The following is a 19,094-nucleotide window of genomic DNA, read 5'->3' on the forward strand; positions in this document are numbered from 1 at the left end:
GCTACAGTCTTGTTTGTGTGGCTTTATCAGGCATTAAGTTACCTTTCTTCTTAGCCTTTGCAAGCCCTTGGCTAGAGTGCTCTATCTGTCCAAAAATAAAAAAAAGTTGATCAAAACGAGAAGACTTGGAAGGATACAGAATCGCCACTAGCAGAGGTCTTCTACAGCAGAGTATCCAAGTATTCATCAAAAGTGTCAGTTATGATTTATCTGGCTTGGGAGAAGATTGATTAAATGGTCTCTTCCATGGCTATTTCATAAAACTTTTAGGAACAACTTGTCTTTCTCACTGCTGTGCACTGGTACAGGGAAACTCCATTTGGTATATCCTGGTAAGAATTTTCCTGGACAAGGTGGGAAGCAAATTTGCACAGGCCATAAGGAGCTCATAAAGGGAAGACGCTGACCACTCTTCCGCCCAAAATTAAACGGCACCCTATTTTCCACATCAAAACTTTACACTGGCGCACAACATTCTTTTACATGGAGTTTCAAGATATTTGCTGTGCTTGAGACACCCATTCTCTCCACACTCGTGGACCTACAGCAAGGAAAAATAATTAGGAAAAGAAAAAAGCTGCCAGGATAGTGGAACATGAGTAGAAGAAAAAGCCTGATTTTGCTGCTTCTGGTGTATCTCTATCAAATTCATAAATCAGGGGGTTTGCTGTTTGCCTGTTACATAATAAAGGCTGTTTTCTTTCACTGAAGTATAATTTGGCTTCAAGAAATGGGGGGTTCATCATATTTTGAAGCTTTGGAAGTTGACCATGGCTAAAGGCAGACTGGTGGGCAAAGCATAGCAGTGTTTCTTGTAGTAATGAAAGATGTGAGAAGAAACATCAGCACCTCACTGGTTTAATCCTGCAAACATGAAGAGCAGCCATTGCTGGCATGGCTCAGCCATCTTTTATTTTTTTAAACTCACTCTATAATGTGGGGTTTCCTTCTTTTCCCAAGAACATGTTTGAGCATTTTTGCCCATACATTCCCCAATACTGTAAAAATCTAAAATACTCCTTGTACCTTTCATTGTTTTTGTTTTCCTTCACACACATTGTTGTTCTTGTGACTCTTGAATTAACAGGGCTTGTTTTGTTTTAAGTAAGGTGATGGGAAGCAGTTTCTGCTTGTGGTTTGTGCTGAGCAAATATTCTGCAGGTCTGTTGCATGTTTCTACCTTGCCTTTGAGTGCTGTGGGCAGTTGTTAATGTAACTTAATGTACTGTCCAGCAGTTGTTCTGTATGTTTTCTTCACTGTGCACAAAATGAGTTAGTAGTTGGTCCATTTAGGAACCATGTTCTGCTGAGAAAGCAATGAGTAAGAGAGACAGAGGTACAACGTGGTCTCTATCTGTCTACCTCCCAGCTCAGGGAGTCCTGCTGCTGCCTCATTCAGTGCTGCAAATTTTGGTAGCGCAATTCAAATTCCATCCAAGATTCCCAGCTCCGAGAGACATCAATGAAAAATTGCTCAGGTAAATACCACAGACGTCATTTCATCTCTTCTCTATTTCCCCCTGCTTTTTTGGTAGATTGGCTTTTGAAGGGGGTGTGAGGAGAAGGGGATTGGGAGAAGATTATGAATTGGTGAATAATCTCTTGCTTTCTCTCACACACGCATATGGCAGAGAAAGCTATGGCTGGGGATAGTTGTTTATTATGCCAAGGAATTCTTTTCCCCAACTATGCACTGAGATTATTATTGATTGGCATACATTCCAAGTATAAGAAAAACCAAAAGTCCCAACTCTGTTCTCTGATGGTTGAGTAAAACTCTTTAGTAAGAATTGCACCCATGCATCTGAAGACATAATTAAACTTTAGGTGTGCCTTTCGCTGAACTTGTTAAACAAGATTTCCATTACTTTTTTACCTAGAGGACAAACCCATGACAGAGTCTGTATTTATTTTGAGATACTCATCTAAACTGACACAATGGCGGTATTCACCCTGTAGCATACAATGGTAATCTTACACTATTCTCTTCCATCCTGCCCCCAACTAAAAGTATTGAGTGAAATAATCTTCATCAGAAACAGAATTTCTTTCCTTACATTCTCTTCATTGTATGACTAAAAGAAGCTCTTCTTATTAAGAAAATATCACAAATGGTAACAATAAGAAGATTATCCGAGTCAAAGATGCACCAGACACAGAATTTGTGAATCTCTGTAATCTTATACTGGTTAAATTAAATGTATTGGTAAAGCCCACAGACATGATAAATACAAATAAACCAGTCCTTGTAAACCTCAGTACTTTCTTATTCAGAACACTTTAAAAAGCACTTCAGGGCTTCTGGAGAAAGGCTCCACAAGATGTACCCAGGAAAAAAGCTATATATATTTAAAGAAGATTTTATAGTAAGGCTCTAGTTCTTCAATCTCTGAGTCTGTGCATAGTTGTACAGTTTCACAGTAAGGTGGACTTGCTTTCCTCAGGCAGGAGAAACGCCACAAAACTCTTAAACTAGGAACACAGCAGTGACCTCTTTTCAGTACTTCCATTCTTGTTTCTAGGTCTGTTATATACAGTGTAATGAACATTGTAATGAACATTCAGCAGTGAAAAGACATCAATAACCAAAGCAAACACATCTGCTCACATTCTGAATGCAGTATTAAAAAATCAGCCAAGAGACTGGACAAAACCAGAGAAGGGTCAGGGGCTGACCTGCAGAGCACTTCACCTGCTCAGGTTAGAACTATGTGATCACATGAAATAAGTTAGTGACCAGCCAGCATGGACATGTGTCAGCCTCTCATTTTACTTTGTTTACATGGTGAAAGCATTCTGCAGGAGCTTTGACAACTCTAGTGCAGAGCTGCCATGGGTATGGATGGAAAAAGTGAAGACTACAGACTAGCTCTATACTTAAAAAAGTTTTATTCAGTAATGGGATTGAATCACATTGGAGAAGAGGCATGGAGAAGCTCATAGTGTACCTTTCCTAAGGACTTTGTCATTACGGTATTTACAAACACAGAGATGTACCATAGTAACTAATACAAAATAGAACTACCATCTTTCCACCATCTCGTCTGCTTCTGAAAGGTCAATCTTTCTATCTGGGAGGGAAAAAAAAAATCCTTCACCATTTAACAGGCTTTTACAAAGCTGGAATTAAATTCTTTGATTCCAAAAGTAAAAACTGGAGGTGATTTATTAACAAGCATGGGTTATTTTTGCTAGTTTAGCAGTTTTTTCAAGAAAGCTCTGTTTATCTTTGGCAGCTACTCACAGTTACATAGCCTGTCTTCCTCCACATACATGTATTTCTGAGAAAACTTCAATAACACTAGAATCTGTCAAAAACTAATCATCTGACCACATACTTCCATTTTACAATAAACTGCTAACTTCTAGGAAGGAAACTGCTTTAGAGTACTTTGGTGTACAACACAAACTTCTTTGAAGAACTTCAAGGGTAAGGAAGGGATGCTTTTTTTTTTTTTTAAGTAGACATCTGCTGCATCCAAAAGTGTTTTTTAAAAAATATATATGAAGATAGAATGTGGACATTTGACAGTTAAGCATACAATGCCCGGTTTGCTAAAGGGGCATTTCAGCTATGCATTTTTTTCTTAAGGCCCCTATTAAAAACCACAAATCAGCTGTACCGTGGTATTTGTACTTTGTGGATGGAGGCGTGTCATTTGAAACTACTAAGGCATCTTTTTCCTAAATGTATGGTCACAACTTGACTACAAAGCATTCATTAGTGCCTGAGTGCAAGTATTAATAAAGGAATAAAAATGTACTGTCGCTCAGGAACCACATGATCATGCAGTGTCCTTTTCTTTTAGCCAAAGCAAGCCAGCTTTGGAGTTCCTTCCCGCTTTGAAAATTTTATGTACTTTCTGAGTCAGTTCAACGCAGAAACAGACTTACGGTGTTGAAGAACACAGTTGCTTCTATCCCTGAGTTGCTGAATCACTTACCCGCCGCTCCTGCTAGTTAATAGTAGCTATTTTTAGTTTACGGTGGAAAACTCTGTCATGATGGCAACGATACTTCAAAACAGTTTTGGGAGCAAAATCATCTGCCTTGAACATCTGATGTGTTCTCACAGCCTGCATTTGGTACGAGCACCTCACCATTCACTCCCAGCACTGACGATCTAGGTCACCCTCATGCGTGGGATGCGGCATTCGCTGGCTCTTTCACAACTGTCCGTAAGAGTTCTGGGGTCATGTTTGTAAACACTGCTGCCATGTGCACGTAAGCACGTGGCGAGACACCAGCATGACCTGGAGTGCCAAGTGGAGAGGTAAACCTTGGCGCTGGTGTCGCTAAGCCAACTAGCGCCAACTTTTGCTGGCGCGTATACCCCTCGCAGCCCCGTGAAACGCCACGGTGGGTTATTTGAAGGGCAAAAGGGAACTTTTTTCCTGTACATGGTACACGTGAACATGTGCTAATGTTGATAGTGTCCAGGCAGGTTCCTTCTCTCAGCTGTAAGCAAATGGCAGCACTGAATTTTTCTCAAGAAAAGCAAAATTCATTTCTGCCCTAAGTCACTGAAATGGGAGCCAGCGTGGTCCCACAACACAATGCAAAACTATGGCTATTAGGAAAAAGAACTGTATAAGGGCATGTTGCCAAAGTTTCCAAAATTACTTCAAAGACAGATAGCTGAGACTTTGAGTCTGTAATAGCTTTTTGCTGGCTTTGCACCGATGAAATTAAGACCACGTTTCAGGCATTTGAGGAAGTAACTCCTAAATAATTTCTGTTTATTAGTAGAGGTTGCACAAAACTAGATATGGCCAGTACAAACAAAAGTCACAAGCCTTTCATTTCCTCTTAACGAGAAATTAACAGATACAGCCACTCAAAGCCTATGGAAAGTTTCATCTTACCCTGGCCATGCACTTTATATCCTTCAGAAAAAAAAACACCCACAACACGGGGGTGAACAGCCTGTGGTTGCAGTCCACCCCTCCTCTAGCAGCTCCGTTTCAAGTGCAGCTGTAAGTCTCATTTGCTTTGACCTTTGCTGGGAGAGCTGAGAATAGGACAAAGAGTTAAAGTGTTACCAGTCCCTGCTGAGTCTGCACTTCTGGGCCAGGCAAGCCAGTGAGGCAGCTGGAAGAGGGTGTGCACACAGCAGAGGGTTAGCGGGAGGGGGCGCCGGGAGGGAGAGTAAAACAAAAGGAGAAAAATAAACAGCACACACCCCGAAACAAAACAGGGGAAGAACAAGTACAGAAAAATGCTCGTCTTTGAAGAACATGAACTTCTCTGTTTGTTTCCCTCCATGTAGTTATACCTTGTTATCTGAACTCGAGGTGCAGTAGACATACGAGTCCTTGAACTCTGAACTCGTGAGGAGAGCAGCAAAAAGTAAGTCAATACAATTTTAGCTGAGCAGCTGGAAAGAAGCGTGCTTTGTCTTTTTCTGCCTCAGCTATGGGAGGCCATTTAATGCAGCAATACACAGCTGTTCAAACCTCTTTCTTGCTGTGTGCCAATGGCCTGCTAAAACAAAGCAAAACCAAGGCAGTCTTCTGCAAGTGATAATGCAACCGCGGTTTCAAATAGTAGCTTCTCCGAGCTACTCGTGTTTTGTTGAGACCAGTCTCTTAAACCTGGCCAAAAAGTGGTCCCCAGTTTGTTAGTGGGAAATAAAAGAAAAAATGTGCCCATTCATTTCCACAGGCTTTCTGAAATCTTGCCCTACTGTAAATGTTACCCAATTCCCTAGTAGTATCTCTGGAAAGCAGAAAAGTACCTTCCTCGCTGTTGCGTGTATGTCTAGCTAGCGCTCTCCAGTGCTACTACTCTATCGAGCAATATAGTTTCTATTTCTGACTCACCATGGACGACCTTGCTCTAAACCCCTGGCCTGAATATTTCTTCAATGTAAAATGAGCAAACCCAAACGAGCTAGCAGACTCTGCCAGCCCATCATAGCCCTGCCTTTGGCCACGACTGCAATGAGCAGCCACCAACCATGGGTCAAAACCAGGGGCTCCCGCAAGCTGCAGGAAGGGAGCTCAGCCCTGCAAAGGAAGCTCAGCCCTGCAGCCTGGCACCCTCTCGCCTGTTACGTGGCGCCTTGGGGACACCTGGGAGGGTGTTTGTAAACAATGCGGCCACGTGCGCGCAAGCCACGTGGGGTCTCGGCCAGCCGAACCTCCGAACTGCTGTGGGGAGAGGAGCCAGTCCAAATGCTCCCACTCCTTTTTCAAAGTACTCTGCAGCACTATGGGATCTCTAAACATGGCAGGGAAAAATCCATCTGTCCTTCACGGTCAACTGCTGCTGTCAGTGTCTAGAGACACTGCATGAGCTAAATTACCCATTGGATTTTATTTCCCAATGCATTTCATCATGGATTGTATCACGAGTCTATGAATGTGCTGAAGTTACTTAGGGTAGCCTCTCAGTTAAATGCACTATGTACCAAACCAGGCAGGCTGAGCTATGACTACCCACAGCAAAGGAACTCCCAAAGACTGGAGAGAGACACTAAAATTTACCACCTCCAATTCAGATCTAGGAGGTAACAGGCAGCTGTTGCACAGAAAGCTGTGAATGCTGCCAAGGTTGTGTCACCTGCACAGGCTTGTGCATCCCATCTCCAGAGGGAAGATTTCTGACAACAAGTTAAAGTTGGGTTTGCTTTTTTGCTTTTCTGCTTTTTCTTCTTCAAGCTCTGCTACCAAGCATGACACCAGTGTGAGTCGGGTTCATGAACCCTGACAAACTTTTAATTGATAAAACAGATCAAAACTGGAGTCCTGTGGTAGGCTGGAGCTGATGTACAGGAACAGTTTGCAGACTGTGGGAAATCTTGCCTGAATGAATAGGAGGATCAAGGGTATTAAAGGTTAGTGGGAGTTACTGGAGTACCTACTTACTGAAAAGACATTACACAACTCTGTTTCACACACTGCAATTAATTGGCACAACATACTATTTTTAATTAAAAGTAGCTCATTGTGAGATTCACTTATTTGTTTGGATGGGTGGATGGATGGAGACATCTGCAGTGCCAGTAAAACTGAAGTAACATCCTTTCCTGCACGGTTTCTCACTTGGAGTGGAGGGTTTCAACAGGGCTGCAGTCAGAGCAGCGTGCTGAAAGCCATCCTCTTCCCTGAAGAGAAAAACAACAGGTTTTAATTTGCTGGGTTTGGATGAGCAGTGCTGGTTTAAAGGTTCAAAGGCTTGTGTAGCAAAGAACCAGTTGTCAATCAACAGAAAATGTTACTGAAAACCGGCTTCTGAAAAAGTGAAAAGCTACTTGTTTCTGAGTCTAGTTTCTGTTTCTTAAAATTGATACTTCTGTTATCTTAGTAAGCAGAGAAAACTATCAGTAAATCTCGGAATGAGCAGGAAGGAGTGTATCATGGGTAAAGCACTGGGGCTTAGGAGATATGGGTTCAGTTCCCAGCTATACCACAGCTTTCCTGTATGTCTTTTAGGGTTAAAAAAAAAAGGCACTGAAATGAATGGCTCCAGCAGGGTTTGTACCACATTGCGTGATCTGCATGTGCTTTGGCTTTCAGTTCTTGCTTATTAATTTTTTACCCTTTCTCTTACTCTTCGCATGTTTTACCTGCTCATTAATGTGAGCACCCCAGGGAAAAAACTGCAGCAACACTGGTTAGGAACTCCTCTTAACACACATGCACACAGAGCAGGCAGCAATAGCACTTTTGCTTTACTTACTGCAAATATTTAGGTTTTTGGAAGGGAGCTCCCTGCTTCTGCTTTGCACTATAAACAAGAGTTACTAACACTCTGGCCCCTTATGTGCTCCCAGACCCCTTGTCTCTGTCTCCTTTACTGAATTAAATAGCAAAATGGAACAAGAATGGCTTATGTTTGTACAGCCCCAAGCACAGTGGGATTCTGTTTTGTGGCTGGGATATGAGGTGCCTCCTAACGTGCAATAATTAATTTCACTCTATCCACTCTCCTTATATTTAGAAGCATCAGAGTTGCCATCCTGAATTAGGCTCATGCTCCAGCTTGTCCAAAAAAACGTCTCCAACCAGCTAGCAGCAGTTGTTTCAAGAAAAAGTAGCTATTCAGTAGGTAGTTACAGACTCACTCTTCCAGAGGCAAAACTTCTAATTCATCAGCTAGTTGATATTTTATAGAAAAAAACATGCTAACTTGCAACTGCTTTGAAAAGTTGGGGTTTTTTTGAAAAATAAAAATTATTTTTTAGCTTCTATACCTGCCTTTAAGTCTTTCCATCCATTTCCTCTCCCTTCCCCCTCAAAGAAGAAAAAAGTACCCCCCAAAACGACTTTTCTTTTTTTCAGTTGCTACAAAGTATGTGACTGACTAGGTGCCTCACTCCTGCAAGTGTCTCTACACAGGCAGACTATTACAGCTCTGGGAGCCCAAGGGAAATGAATAGGGCTTTGTAAGAATGGCAAGGGCTGCCATCAGTTTGCAGGATCACAAGTCAGCTGACAGCACTGGGGAAAAAAAAAGCCACCTATACCTAACCTACTGTCAAGTGCACAACATAGGCACAGTGGAAAAATACACAGAAATCTGTATTTTCCTACCTGGTCTCTCACTTCTCAGGCACCACATGCAGTAATAGAGAGACAGAAAATAGATCAGCACAATTTGTATTTTTCCTACTACCTTCTCACGCTTACAAAAGCTTCTTCTCTGCATTAAGGATCAAAGGGAAGCAGAAAAGTACAGGTCCAGGAAAGTATGGAGGGCACCGTGAAAACAACAGAGAACTGAAAGGCTGTATTTTTCTGGTTTTTTTTTGCATTTTTCATGTTTATAAATACCAGCAGTGCTTTTCACGATTTGGTCAATATTTTCATTTGCTCCTGGGTTATGTGGTATGTACAGTCACAAACTGTATGTGGAATGGAGACTCACTAGCATAGGTTTTCTTTCCCAGAAAATACCTACTGGTTATATGAGTTAAGTAAGTGTAAAATCTGACCCTTTTCAGTTGCTCAGCTTTCATGGTTTTGATTTTTACTGTTGCTATTTTGGTAATACTTCAGACTTTTGGGGGCAGATAAACTTGAAATCAAACAGACAAGTAAGCAAAGGAGTGCAGTAGGAACAACAAGTTGGTCATCTGAAAAGAAAGCATGTTAAGGTCTGTAATACATACACACAGACGCACTCCCACTTCTCCAAATCCCAGGAAGATGTGAGACCAATGTATTTTCCAGTTTTTGTATGTTCTCTTTCAGGGATAAATTGCATTCCTTTTATTAAGCTGTACATGCAGTCTAAGCTTCCAAGGAAGTATCTCACTCCTGTGAACTTTAGTAACTTTGGGGGAAGGGAAGCAACTCCTGCTTTACTGCAACCATTCATTTTCCTCATTTTACCGTGAGCAGGACAGTAATGCTACTTGCACACAAGAGGAAATAGGCAATCATTCTTTTCTCCTTTTTGCTTACATAAGAGCTGAAAGAGTTTTGTGTCCTTTGGCACGTATATAAATTGTATAGCTTCAAAGTATGTGACTTCAAACACAAGTGAAATAGCACTGAAAGAACAAACAAATAAACAAAGATGGGGGAGGGAAGCTATCGGGGCATGAAATGGGGGTGAGTGGTACACGAACAGTTGTGTGTCTCTTGCTAAGGGAAAAATATGGAAAGTTATTAAAGGACGCTGAGAGCACAACTCTCCTGTCAGCATCAGGCTCAGGGTTAACATTTACCCTTCGATCTCTCTAACAGCACTAAAAATGGAAGGAACAAATAGTCAGTGCAAACTCAGAAATGCCTTTGTCACATATTCTCTCATATATTCTTTGTTCTTGCTTGCTACCTTCTGCTACCCAGCTGCTGCAAGAGTAATGGGAACTGTGGGTAAAAGAGAAGTCAGAAAAGAAAACAAAGGGAGGTGAAGAGTTTGGTGAAAGAGAAGCAGGTTCTGGATGTGATCCAAATAATTGTATCTTGCAAATGAGAAGACAGGTGAGAAAGAAACCACTGGAGTGTAATACCAAAAATACAGTGATTATAACCAACATCAACGTAAAACGAAAGCAACCAATATGAACAACTAATAGCAGAAGTCATGAATAACAAGATCTGTGGATGGGCCTTTGAACTGTGTTGTATGATGGTGAATACCATGACTCATGTAGACAAATTCAGAATATGGAAGAGATGTTTGTACCAACTGCTTCCTCCCCATGAGGAAAACCCCGTTCTTAGGATTCATTTTGTAAAGTAAGTGATGTGTTTGGCATGCTGTCGCAAGTGCTTGCTGCAAAACTGCATGAGAAAGTCTGAAAAAACATGCATGAGACTGGAAAATAGTGTTTCTGGATGAGGAGCAGAACTGCTAATAAGGTCCCACAGTGCACAGGCTTCAAGTGGCTCCAGAGACCAGAACCTGTCTGACAGCTTTGGTTTGGTTTAAGTCTGCAAGGGCAGGCGTGAAAGGAATTGTCAGCTGGGTGCTTTTGACCAGCTACGATGTATTTTCACCTGTGCTTCCTGAAACTGTCTTGGCAAGGCAACCCCAATAATTACCACCACTTCTCCCCCCTCCTTTTTTTATTTAAAAAGAAAAAAAAAAAAAACCAGATTGGTGGCATTATTCATTTGGTTGAGTAAATGCAGAAATCTCCACCAACCTTCTTATGTCTAATGGAGATCTGAAACTTGCCTTGCAGTGGTATTAGCTTTCGTAACAGCAACGCCTCTTTGTGTCAACATGTCTCATTAAGTAATGAAGACTTTCAACTATCTGATTTTACTTATAAAGTTAGTAGGATTCATGATTTCTTTTTTGTTCTTCAAAAAGGGAATTGTTCTACTATTCTAACAGGCAGTGAGTCATGCCTAATTAAGGAAAAAATACATAACCATTTACAGTGGGATTCTTGTATTGCAAAGAGCTGTTTTGTCATGAAGGCTTTTGGGGATTGAATTCCTTATAAATTTTTAAAAGGGGAGGGGGAGCAAAGAAATAATTGGAAACCTTTGCAACAATTCCCTTAACCCCCATCTTGTACTTAGGGTCAGTCTGTTGCAGGCAAATGCGTCGACACAGCCCAGATTATGCTCAAGTGGGGGGGAAAAAACAGCAGTGTCTGACAAAGGAACCAACAGTCTAGAATGCAACACAGATGCAGAAAGCTCAGCCAAACCCCAAAACTACGATATGTTTTCTTAAACTCTGCAATTTTTATTTCTTCCCCCCTCCTCTGCCGCCTGTGAGGACCAGGGACATTCCTAGAACTCTGTCCTCGCTGGCTGCGTCAAGGCAGCTGCTGAGGATGCTGGGACACTGTTTGTAAACACACTAACCACGTGCATGCAACCACATGGAGAGTCTTTGTCCTGACCTGAACATCTACCCACTTGGTAAGCCAGGGTATTACTGCAATGGAGCCAAATCCTTTTCCAACACAACATGACTTGCAGCTCACGCCAGGGCATTAGAAGACAAAGCTTAAGACTATTTATGCATTATTAGAAAGGAGATTAAGCAGGGATGCTGTTTAAATTTTAGTCACTGAAATACAAGTTTAAGGACAGGGTAGTTCATATAAAGAATGCATAAGTCATTATCCTCTTTATACATCTGCAAAAATATTGAACTTAAACCTGGAAACTTCTCCTCCTCCATGCATATACCTGGTGAAACCAATATTCATATGCTGGGAACCCACAAGGAATATATTTGAGGTTAGAGGTGATGCTGTAGAACAAACGAAGATATTTCACGTTGTCTAAATTGCATCAGAGTAATTAATCAGAAAGCACCAAGGCTACTGCCTTGTACCTGTGGAAGACACTTTCAAGGAGTATGTGGTTATTTAGCTACTCCTGGTTATCTTAGCTACCTTAACTACTCACCTGCTCACTTCTTTGCCAATTCTTTGAAACTGTCTTAAAAGATATGCTGTACTTTGTTAGGATTAAAATGCTAAATTTTCCTTTCTGGCTGAACTTGAGCCTAGAACAAGCTTATTCCTTTGCACACTACAATAGAAATGCTGCTTTTATTATTTTTATTTTTAATAAGAGGGGGGAAAAAAACACACACCAAGAATTAGGTCAAACCAAAGTGTCAATACTGCAAGCCTTTATTTATTTGTAAGAATAATCCTACTGGGGTTTCCTGCCATATAAATGCTACAAGGCAACAACACTCCAAATAGGAATCCACACCTCCACAAACAACCTTGTTTTTGAAGGACAGCCTGAATTTTGTTCGGGTTACTAAGATGATTCAGCTTTCTGGAAGGTGTGTGACAGAGATAAACAAGCCTGCTTGAAAAGACAGGAATCTAAATTTTTTTATGGCTTTTAATTGTTAAAGTGTTTTTCAAAGCACAGCAACTTTCTTTAAATTGTCCCCAGGTTTAAAATCCTTTACTATAAAGTAGTAGAGCACTCTTTCTGATAATCTCGTAAGGCAGGGCTTTTTTTTTTTTTTCCTTTCATTTCAAGAACAGTGCAAGATACATGGGTGAAATTAGTTAGCTGTTCTATTTCCCAAACCTTGTTTTTCTCTGCCTTCCTTCTTTTACTCCCTGCTACGTAATGTGGGGCACATTTCCAGAATCTTAATCCAAACAACCTTTTTTGGGTCAGTCATCATCTGTCCTTGGGATTAGTCCAGCTGATGCTGGAGGTTCAGAATTTTATTCATTAACCCCACCAACTCTATCTCCACCCACTCAGCAATTCCTTGGGAAAAATGGGTGATTTTTTTTGTTTGGTTGGTTGGTTTTTAAGAGACTTGCCTACCCTAAGGGAAGGCAGAAGTGATTTCTTTTCAATGGGTGACTGAGAAGATGATTACTCATGGTACTTTCCATTTGTAACGTTTTATTATCTAGGATATTGGGACCAGCTATGCAAATTGAACATGCAAGCAGTGATGATCTGAAAGTGTAACAACCGGAATTATGGAAACTTGTTACTAGTTACTTGTTCAGTGTTCAAAAGGATAATTTTCCTACAGAATATCATTAAATGAGTAAGAAGGTATTCACTGCCTTATGGAGTATGGGATCGGAACAATGCTACAAGTGTGATTGATTCATATAATTCCCTTTTTGGCTTTCAGCCATGGTGCAGTCATATGCTTTATCTCTGTTCAGACGACAGTTGTTTTTTTTTTTTTTAATAATGAATCATAGTACATCCCACTCCATTTCAGAACCAGCACATTGCCTTTCAAAATGATGTCACAACACTTACTGCTGTTGGCTGACTGCCTTAACAGCAATCAGAGAGCTGGACTAAATAAATACTGTATATTATTTGGCAAAATCATTTGTGGTTGTGTTCTCCAGCACAGTTTCCAAGATAACCACCAACTCTACTTGAAACTTGTCAACTTTGTTTTACCACTTTCAGGCTCCAATTGTGGAGCTGGCTTACAGATGCTGCTGCCACGCTTAGAGCTACTGTGTGGCAGTCAAGTGTGAGAGGTAGAAGGGTCACTCGCTGTGACAAGCCAAATTTGACAGCTCATCTGACATGCCACCTTGAAAAATGGACATTTTTTTTAAAAAGGACCTTATTTGGCTCCTGTATAAACACAGGACATATCTTCCACTCAGAAGGAAAAAGAGCAAGGGATCTGAAGTCCCTGCTTAGGCTCACTCTTGAGAAAATCACTTTACTGCCCATGCAAGTAACTTAGAAGCGAAGCACTCCCTGTAATCCCTAACAGGATTGGTAACACTAGTCCAACCCAAACTTCATGGTTTTCAACACCTGAGCAGCAGATTTGTTCCAAAACATGGTGAGGTGCTTGGTTTTGTTTTTTTCCTCTTTACAGCCATCTGGCTGTTACTAGTAATTAAAGGAACACTATGGGAGACAGAGTCCTAGAAGCATCTGAAGTGCTCAGAGCAAGAAGGAATGCTCCCTTCCAACTCCAGCAGCTGAAATCCCCATTCCAGCAGCAAGTACAGGGTCTCCCAATTCTGCAGAGAAACCAAAACATTTAACAGGCTCCTAATTCTGTTACCCAATGCAGCACTGGTACCATCAAGAGACCTTGGAAATCAGTCTGTCATAGTAACTCCTGAGCGGGCACACATTTCTTGTTCTTTAAACAATGTTGTCACACCGAAGTCTAGGACCATGCGCACTGTATCAAAACAATACCAGTTTCCCTGGCTAAACACCAAATATCAGCATGATGCCAAAGTCCTCCCTAAAAGCCTTACTATGAACAGTGGTAGTTTGGCAAATCTGGGAGCCTCAGCGTCTCCCGTTCGACCTTTTCTTCTTTTGATGATTTGTTAATGATTAGTTCTAAAATGGACAATACAAAACCACTTTCTGGTGCTCCCTGGATGCATTCACAAAGTTTTTTTGATGTCGCTTCCCAAAATGAAACAAGTTATTTCCAATGAAAGATGACTTTTGAATTCTTCATTTCATATAAACAGCAGCTTAGTCCCATCACCTGAACACTGTTATTTTTCACATCTTTGCCCTCCTTTTCCTCCTCCCTGCACCCTGGTTGCTGGATTTAAATGTTTTTTTACTTCATTGGCAGGGTTCATACTACGCTTTCCATGACACTGAGGAAGAGGGGCAAAATATTGCCTGACAGCAATTTATTTACATTGGTTCCAAATTGTTGTTTTTCTGCAGGATAAAATCAAAGATGCGTACATTCTTTCAAAGTGTTAACAGCAGCAGATCTGACAGACTAGGAGTTCTTGACTTCGATTTACCAATGTTTTTGAGATGCAATAGACTGTAGTAGAAAGAATGTCGTTTGGGAGTAGGAAAAGATATATACAAAATTGTCTTAATGCAGATGTGGCAAAATAGTATCAGTGTTTGTATCCAGTTTTATCTGAGTCTTTTGAAAAACAGCAGCTATTTAGCAACTGAGAAGTGAAGTGTCAGAAGACAGCAGCAATCAATGTGCCATGTGTTTTGAGAGAGAAAGAGCTGAAAGAAGTAGTGTTTCTGTATGATAGTCTACTAAAAGCTGTTACCTGACCATTGTCAGTCACAGACCTTTAGCAATAGTAAATGGTAAAAATGATAATCTATAAAGAAACTGCATAGGCTTACCTTTACTTGGAGAGTTGCAAGAAATTAATTGTGAGGTGACCAGGAAAAGAAAAAAAAAGAAAACATTAAGAAGGAAAGAAGTTTTGGGAAATGTAACAGTAGTTGAGGGGCAGGCAGCCCTACGTGCTCAAAGAAACCTGCTTATTTTCCATGGCTACTGGTAAAAGAAACCAGTAAGTTCATCACACACCACTTAAGGAAATTTGTCTAACTCCCAAAAGATAACAGAAGGAATGATTTATAGTCTACGGTCAGACTGCCATGCCAAGGGCATCTCTTAAAAGGACGCTGTATGCACCGTTGTGTTGTTTTTGCCACCTTTTATTCAGTCAGATCCCCCTCTAACTCGAGTTTATACACGACTCGTGACCATTAACAACTCCCTGTTGAGTATCTTCAGCAATCATGTCCCGTTTTGCACTTTACAGCCTCCAGAGAAAGTGCTGTGGTGGAATACACAAGTGAATATACACTCACCCCCTGCTGCAGTAAGTCAACCTGCTATTAACATGCAAATAAAATGGCCTCATTAGCCGACAAACAACACCCACTAACCTGCTTTCACTAGGGACAGTATCTCCTCATCTCTGAAACTCCTAAACTTCACATTCAAAAAGAAAAAAAAAAAAAAAAATTACGCCGGACTGATATTCAGAGGTGCCGAACACTGCTTAAAGCCTGCATCTTTGCATGCCGCTCATCATGGAAAACAAATCTCACGATGAGATAGATCTTTGGTTGCAACATTTCAATGAAAGCAGGCTAGACCACATCACTTCTCCCCTCACCTCGCCCTCTGAAAAGGAAAATTACTTAGCAGAAAAGGGTGTCTGCTGAATTTCCAAGGTTCAAACCGCGATCCGAAAAGCGTCCCTTTAACTAAGGGCACGACGGCGAGCGCAAGCGTCGAAGGGGGTGATTGAACGCCAATAACTGCCCCGATGCGAGCGGACGGCGCCGCGCTCCCGACTTACGAACGCGGTAAGGTGGCTGCTCGTGTCTGTCATCTGGCGGGGAACTAGCCCGGCCTCACCGAACGCGCTATTTCGGGGGAACGCGCACGGGAAAGTAATTCTGCTTTCCTTCCCGTAGCCACATTGTGCAAGTGGCCCCGACGGCAGCGTTTGGCAACGCGGACAAAACGCGCGTGGTAGATTGCACAGAAAAAGGAAGGCCTCGCAGCGAGCCCCCCCGCCGCCCGCCCGCACTTCTCCCTCGCCCCCCAACGCCGGGTTTCGCTTCCCCCTCCGCTGCCCCCCGCCCCCCAAACTCCGCCAGCCCCCCCGCCCCGCGCCCCCCCCTTCCCCGGGGCTGCGCCCGCCTTTGTGCCCGCCCGGGGCCGGGGAGCGGCACAAAGCCGGGGCCCGCCGCCGCCTCGGACCCCGGCCGCGCTCGGCGGGGCTCGGCGCGGGAAGCCGGGGGCGGGAGGGCCGGTCCCCGCGGGGCGCGGCGGAGGGGAGCGGGGCAGCCCCCCGCGGCGGGGCAGCTGCCGGCCGGCCGGGGGTGCTCCGAGGGGCGCGGGGCCCCTCCCGCCGCCGCCCCCGTCCCCCCGCCACCGCCGCGCAGACAAAGGCGCGGGGAGGGGCGGCCAGGCAAACTTGGGGGCCGGCCCCGCGGGGAGGGGGCGGCGGGGGCCCGGCGGCGCCCCCCGCCGCCTCTGTCAGTCAGCCATGTTGGGGGAGCCGCGGCGGCGCCCACCCCCCGCCGACACCCAGCGGCGCGGCGCGGCCCCGCGACACCCCCGGAGGGCTGGGGGGAAGGCGGCCGGCCTGGGGGACCCGCTCTGACCTCTGCCGCGTCCCTCAGCCTTGCCGACATCCAGCACGCACAGCCGGGCGCCGCGCTCCCCGCTCCTACAGGGCCGCCATCTTGCTTCCTTCTGCTCCTTGACGAAAGCGGCCGGGCCCCCGCATCAATATGCACGCGGCGCCCTGACGTCGGCGCCCGCCCCGCGCGCCGCGCCGCCCCGCGCGCGCAACACACCCCCCTCGGCACCCCCTGTCCGCGCCGCGCGGCGCCGGGCGCCCCCGTGCAGCCAGCGGGGACTGGCGTGGGGGCGCCCCCGCCACCGGCCCCGGCCCCGACCGCGGGGCTGCGGCCGCGTTTCGGCCTTTTGCGTGCTCCCCCCGCCCGCCCCGCCGCCCCCTCCCCGCCTTTGCCGCCCTCGCTCCCCGCTTCGCGCCCCGCCGGAGCCGGTGGGTGCGTGGGGCAGCGCGGGGTGCCGGTGCCGCCCGCCAGCGGCAGCCCCCGCCGCCCGGGGCACCGTTCTCCCGCACCACAGGCTCCACCTCGCTCCGCGGAGCCGACGGCGGTTTCCCACGGCCGCGGGAGCCCGTCTGCCATCCCCGCAGAGGCGGGCGGCTGCGGGGGCCGCGACTTCGCCCTCGGGCTGCTCTCCGCCGGCCGCCGCTCGGGTGCTCGGTAACCGGCTGGCAGCGTGAGAGGAAAGCCAAAACCAAAGAAGAACAGCTGTCAACGTGTCCCCGGGCTTCCTCACCACCGGGTCCCGCGGCTGCCCGCGGGGATGTCGCAGCGCGGGGCCAGCCGGGCCCCCGGCCGGGCGAGCACCCGCCCCACGTGGCTGCAAAGCCCGCGGCCCCGGTGCGGGACGCTCCGCCAGCGGGGCCGATGGCGCCGCTCCCGCACTCCGGATCTTCGCAGGGGAAAGGGCTCCGTGCCCGCCACAGCTGGAGCCCCGGGAGGGGGTCTGGCTGCCGGCCTCGCCCCGCCGACCCGGGAGGGGAGCTCGGTGCCTTCACCCCCGGCCGGCCAGCCCCCGCCAGCGGGTGACCGGCTGCCGCCGCCGTGCCCCCGTTCACCGCCCTGCTCCCGCGCCGCTCGCCGCCCTCCTTCGCCGGAGGAGCTGGAGCCCTTCCAGCAGGGCAGCCGCGGGGAGCAGAAGCCAGAGTAAGCAACAGCTGCCTCCGTGAGAACCGGCTCGGGGGGCTCACACTGCCCCGGTGCCCCCCCTCCACCCTGCTGTCCCCCTGCCCAGGCAGAGCAGCCTCCCGCTCTGTCCCGGCCTGCCGGGGAGGTGTTGCGGGGCAGGGGACGATCTGAGGAGGGCATTAGCTTCCCGGCAGGACCCTCTCCCGCCCGCGGACGTGTCCCCGACCCTGGGCTGGGCAGGCGGGTCTGCAGGTGCTGCACGGAGGGCGACCCCCCGGCGCTCCCTGCCCGCAGGAGGCCGGCTGGCGGGACAGCGTTCTAGCAAGATGCGAAATCCGGTGCTCTCGATGCAGATCGGACTGATTTCTAGGAAGTTCAGGTCATCGCTGAGTAATTTGTTTTTCACATCACAGGTTGTTCTCGGGCTTTTGCTTTTGCTTTGGTTTCTGTGAAATTTCATTGCAGAAGCAGGCTGCGCACAGAGAGTTGCCGTTACAGCTTGCTAAAATAGCACTGCGCCGGCGGCGGAGCATCACCTCTGTGCCCCTGCCGGGCAGCTCGCTGTCCCCAGAGCTCGGGAGGGAGCTGGCCTGGCTAGCCCTGTCCCGTTGGGAAGATACGTGGGGTTTCTAAGAAAAGAAAAAAAATGGTCTTCATGTTTGCTGCCGTAGACCTTTCAGCAGCGTCCCGTGCAGCCTAAACCTGTGCGAATAGGCTCTGGCTCTGCCTCTTCTTGGAAGAGCAAACGACGCCAAGAATGGCCAAAGTCTCTCTCAATCTTGCCAGTTTTGTTTGTGCTTTCACAGCGCTTGCTGCATTTCCAGCAGGCTTTAATCAGTGTTCCAAACTCTTTCAAGTCTGCAGATTTATTAAAGCCTGGTGTTGCTTTTTCCCCCTGGTGTGGCACATCCAGCTGACATGACCAGGAACGAGCACGCCCGACCTCTCAGCGGGTGCAAAGTGCTGTCTCCTCCCCGGCCCGCTCTTACAGCACCTGCAGAAACACCTCCGGCCGCTGCACCGTCTTGTCCTGCCTCACCAGGGCACGGCACCGGCGAGGTTCGCCCGGGCCTCTCTGCGCTGGGTGAGGTGACCCTCCCTTGCATGGCCCGGGTCCCTCCCGTGGCCGTGAGCCCTTCGCAGTCACAAGCAGCAGGTGGCTGGTTTTGGCAGGAC

General features: G+C 46.2%; 1 protein-coding gene and 1 long non-coding RNA gene across 2 annotated transcripts in view; both read right to left on the bottom strand.

The window, feature by feature from the left end:
• Positions 1-16,935, bottom strand: part of TET2 (tet methylcytosine dioxygenase 2) — a 74,278-nt gene extending 57,343 nt beyond the window's left edge. Inside the window, exon 1 of the mRNA XM_040598326.1 lies at positions 16,818-16,935. Coding sequence (XP_040454260.1) covers positions 16,818-16,847 — 30 coding nt within the window. The 5' untranslated portion in view covers positions 16,848-16,935. The remainder of the gene's footprint in view (positions 1-16,817) is intronic.
• On the bottom strand, positions 14,544-16,220 carry LOC121090163. The gene is made up of 2 exons (XR_005828468.1): positions 15,585-16,220; positions 14,544-15,472 (listed from the first exon to the last, which is right to left on the bottom strand). It is a non-coding gene; the product is annotated as an uncharacterized LOC121090163 (long non-coding RNA).
• Positions 16,936-19,094: the final 2,159 nt, after the last annotated feature.

This window comes from Falco naumanni, chromosome 1 (genome assembly GCF_017639655.2).
Source record: "Falco naumanni isolate bFalNau1 chromosome 1, bFalNau1.pat, whole genome shotgun sequence".
NCBI lineage: Eukaryota > Metazoa > Chordata > Aves > Falconiformes > Falconidae > Falco > Falco naumanni.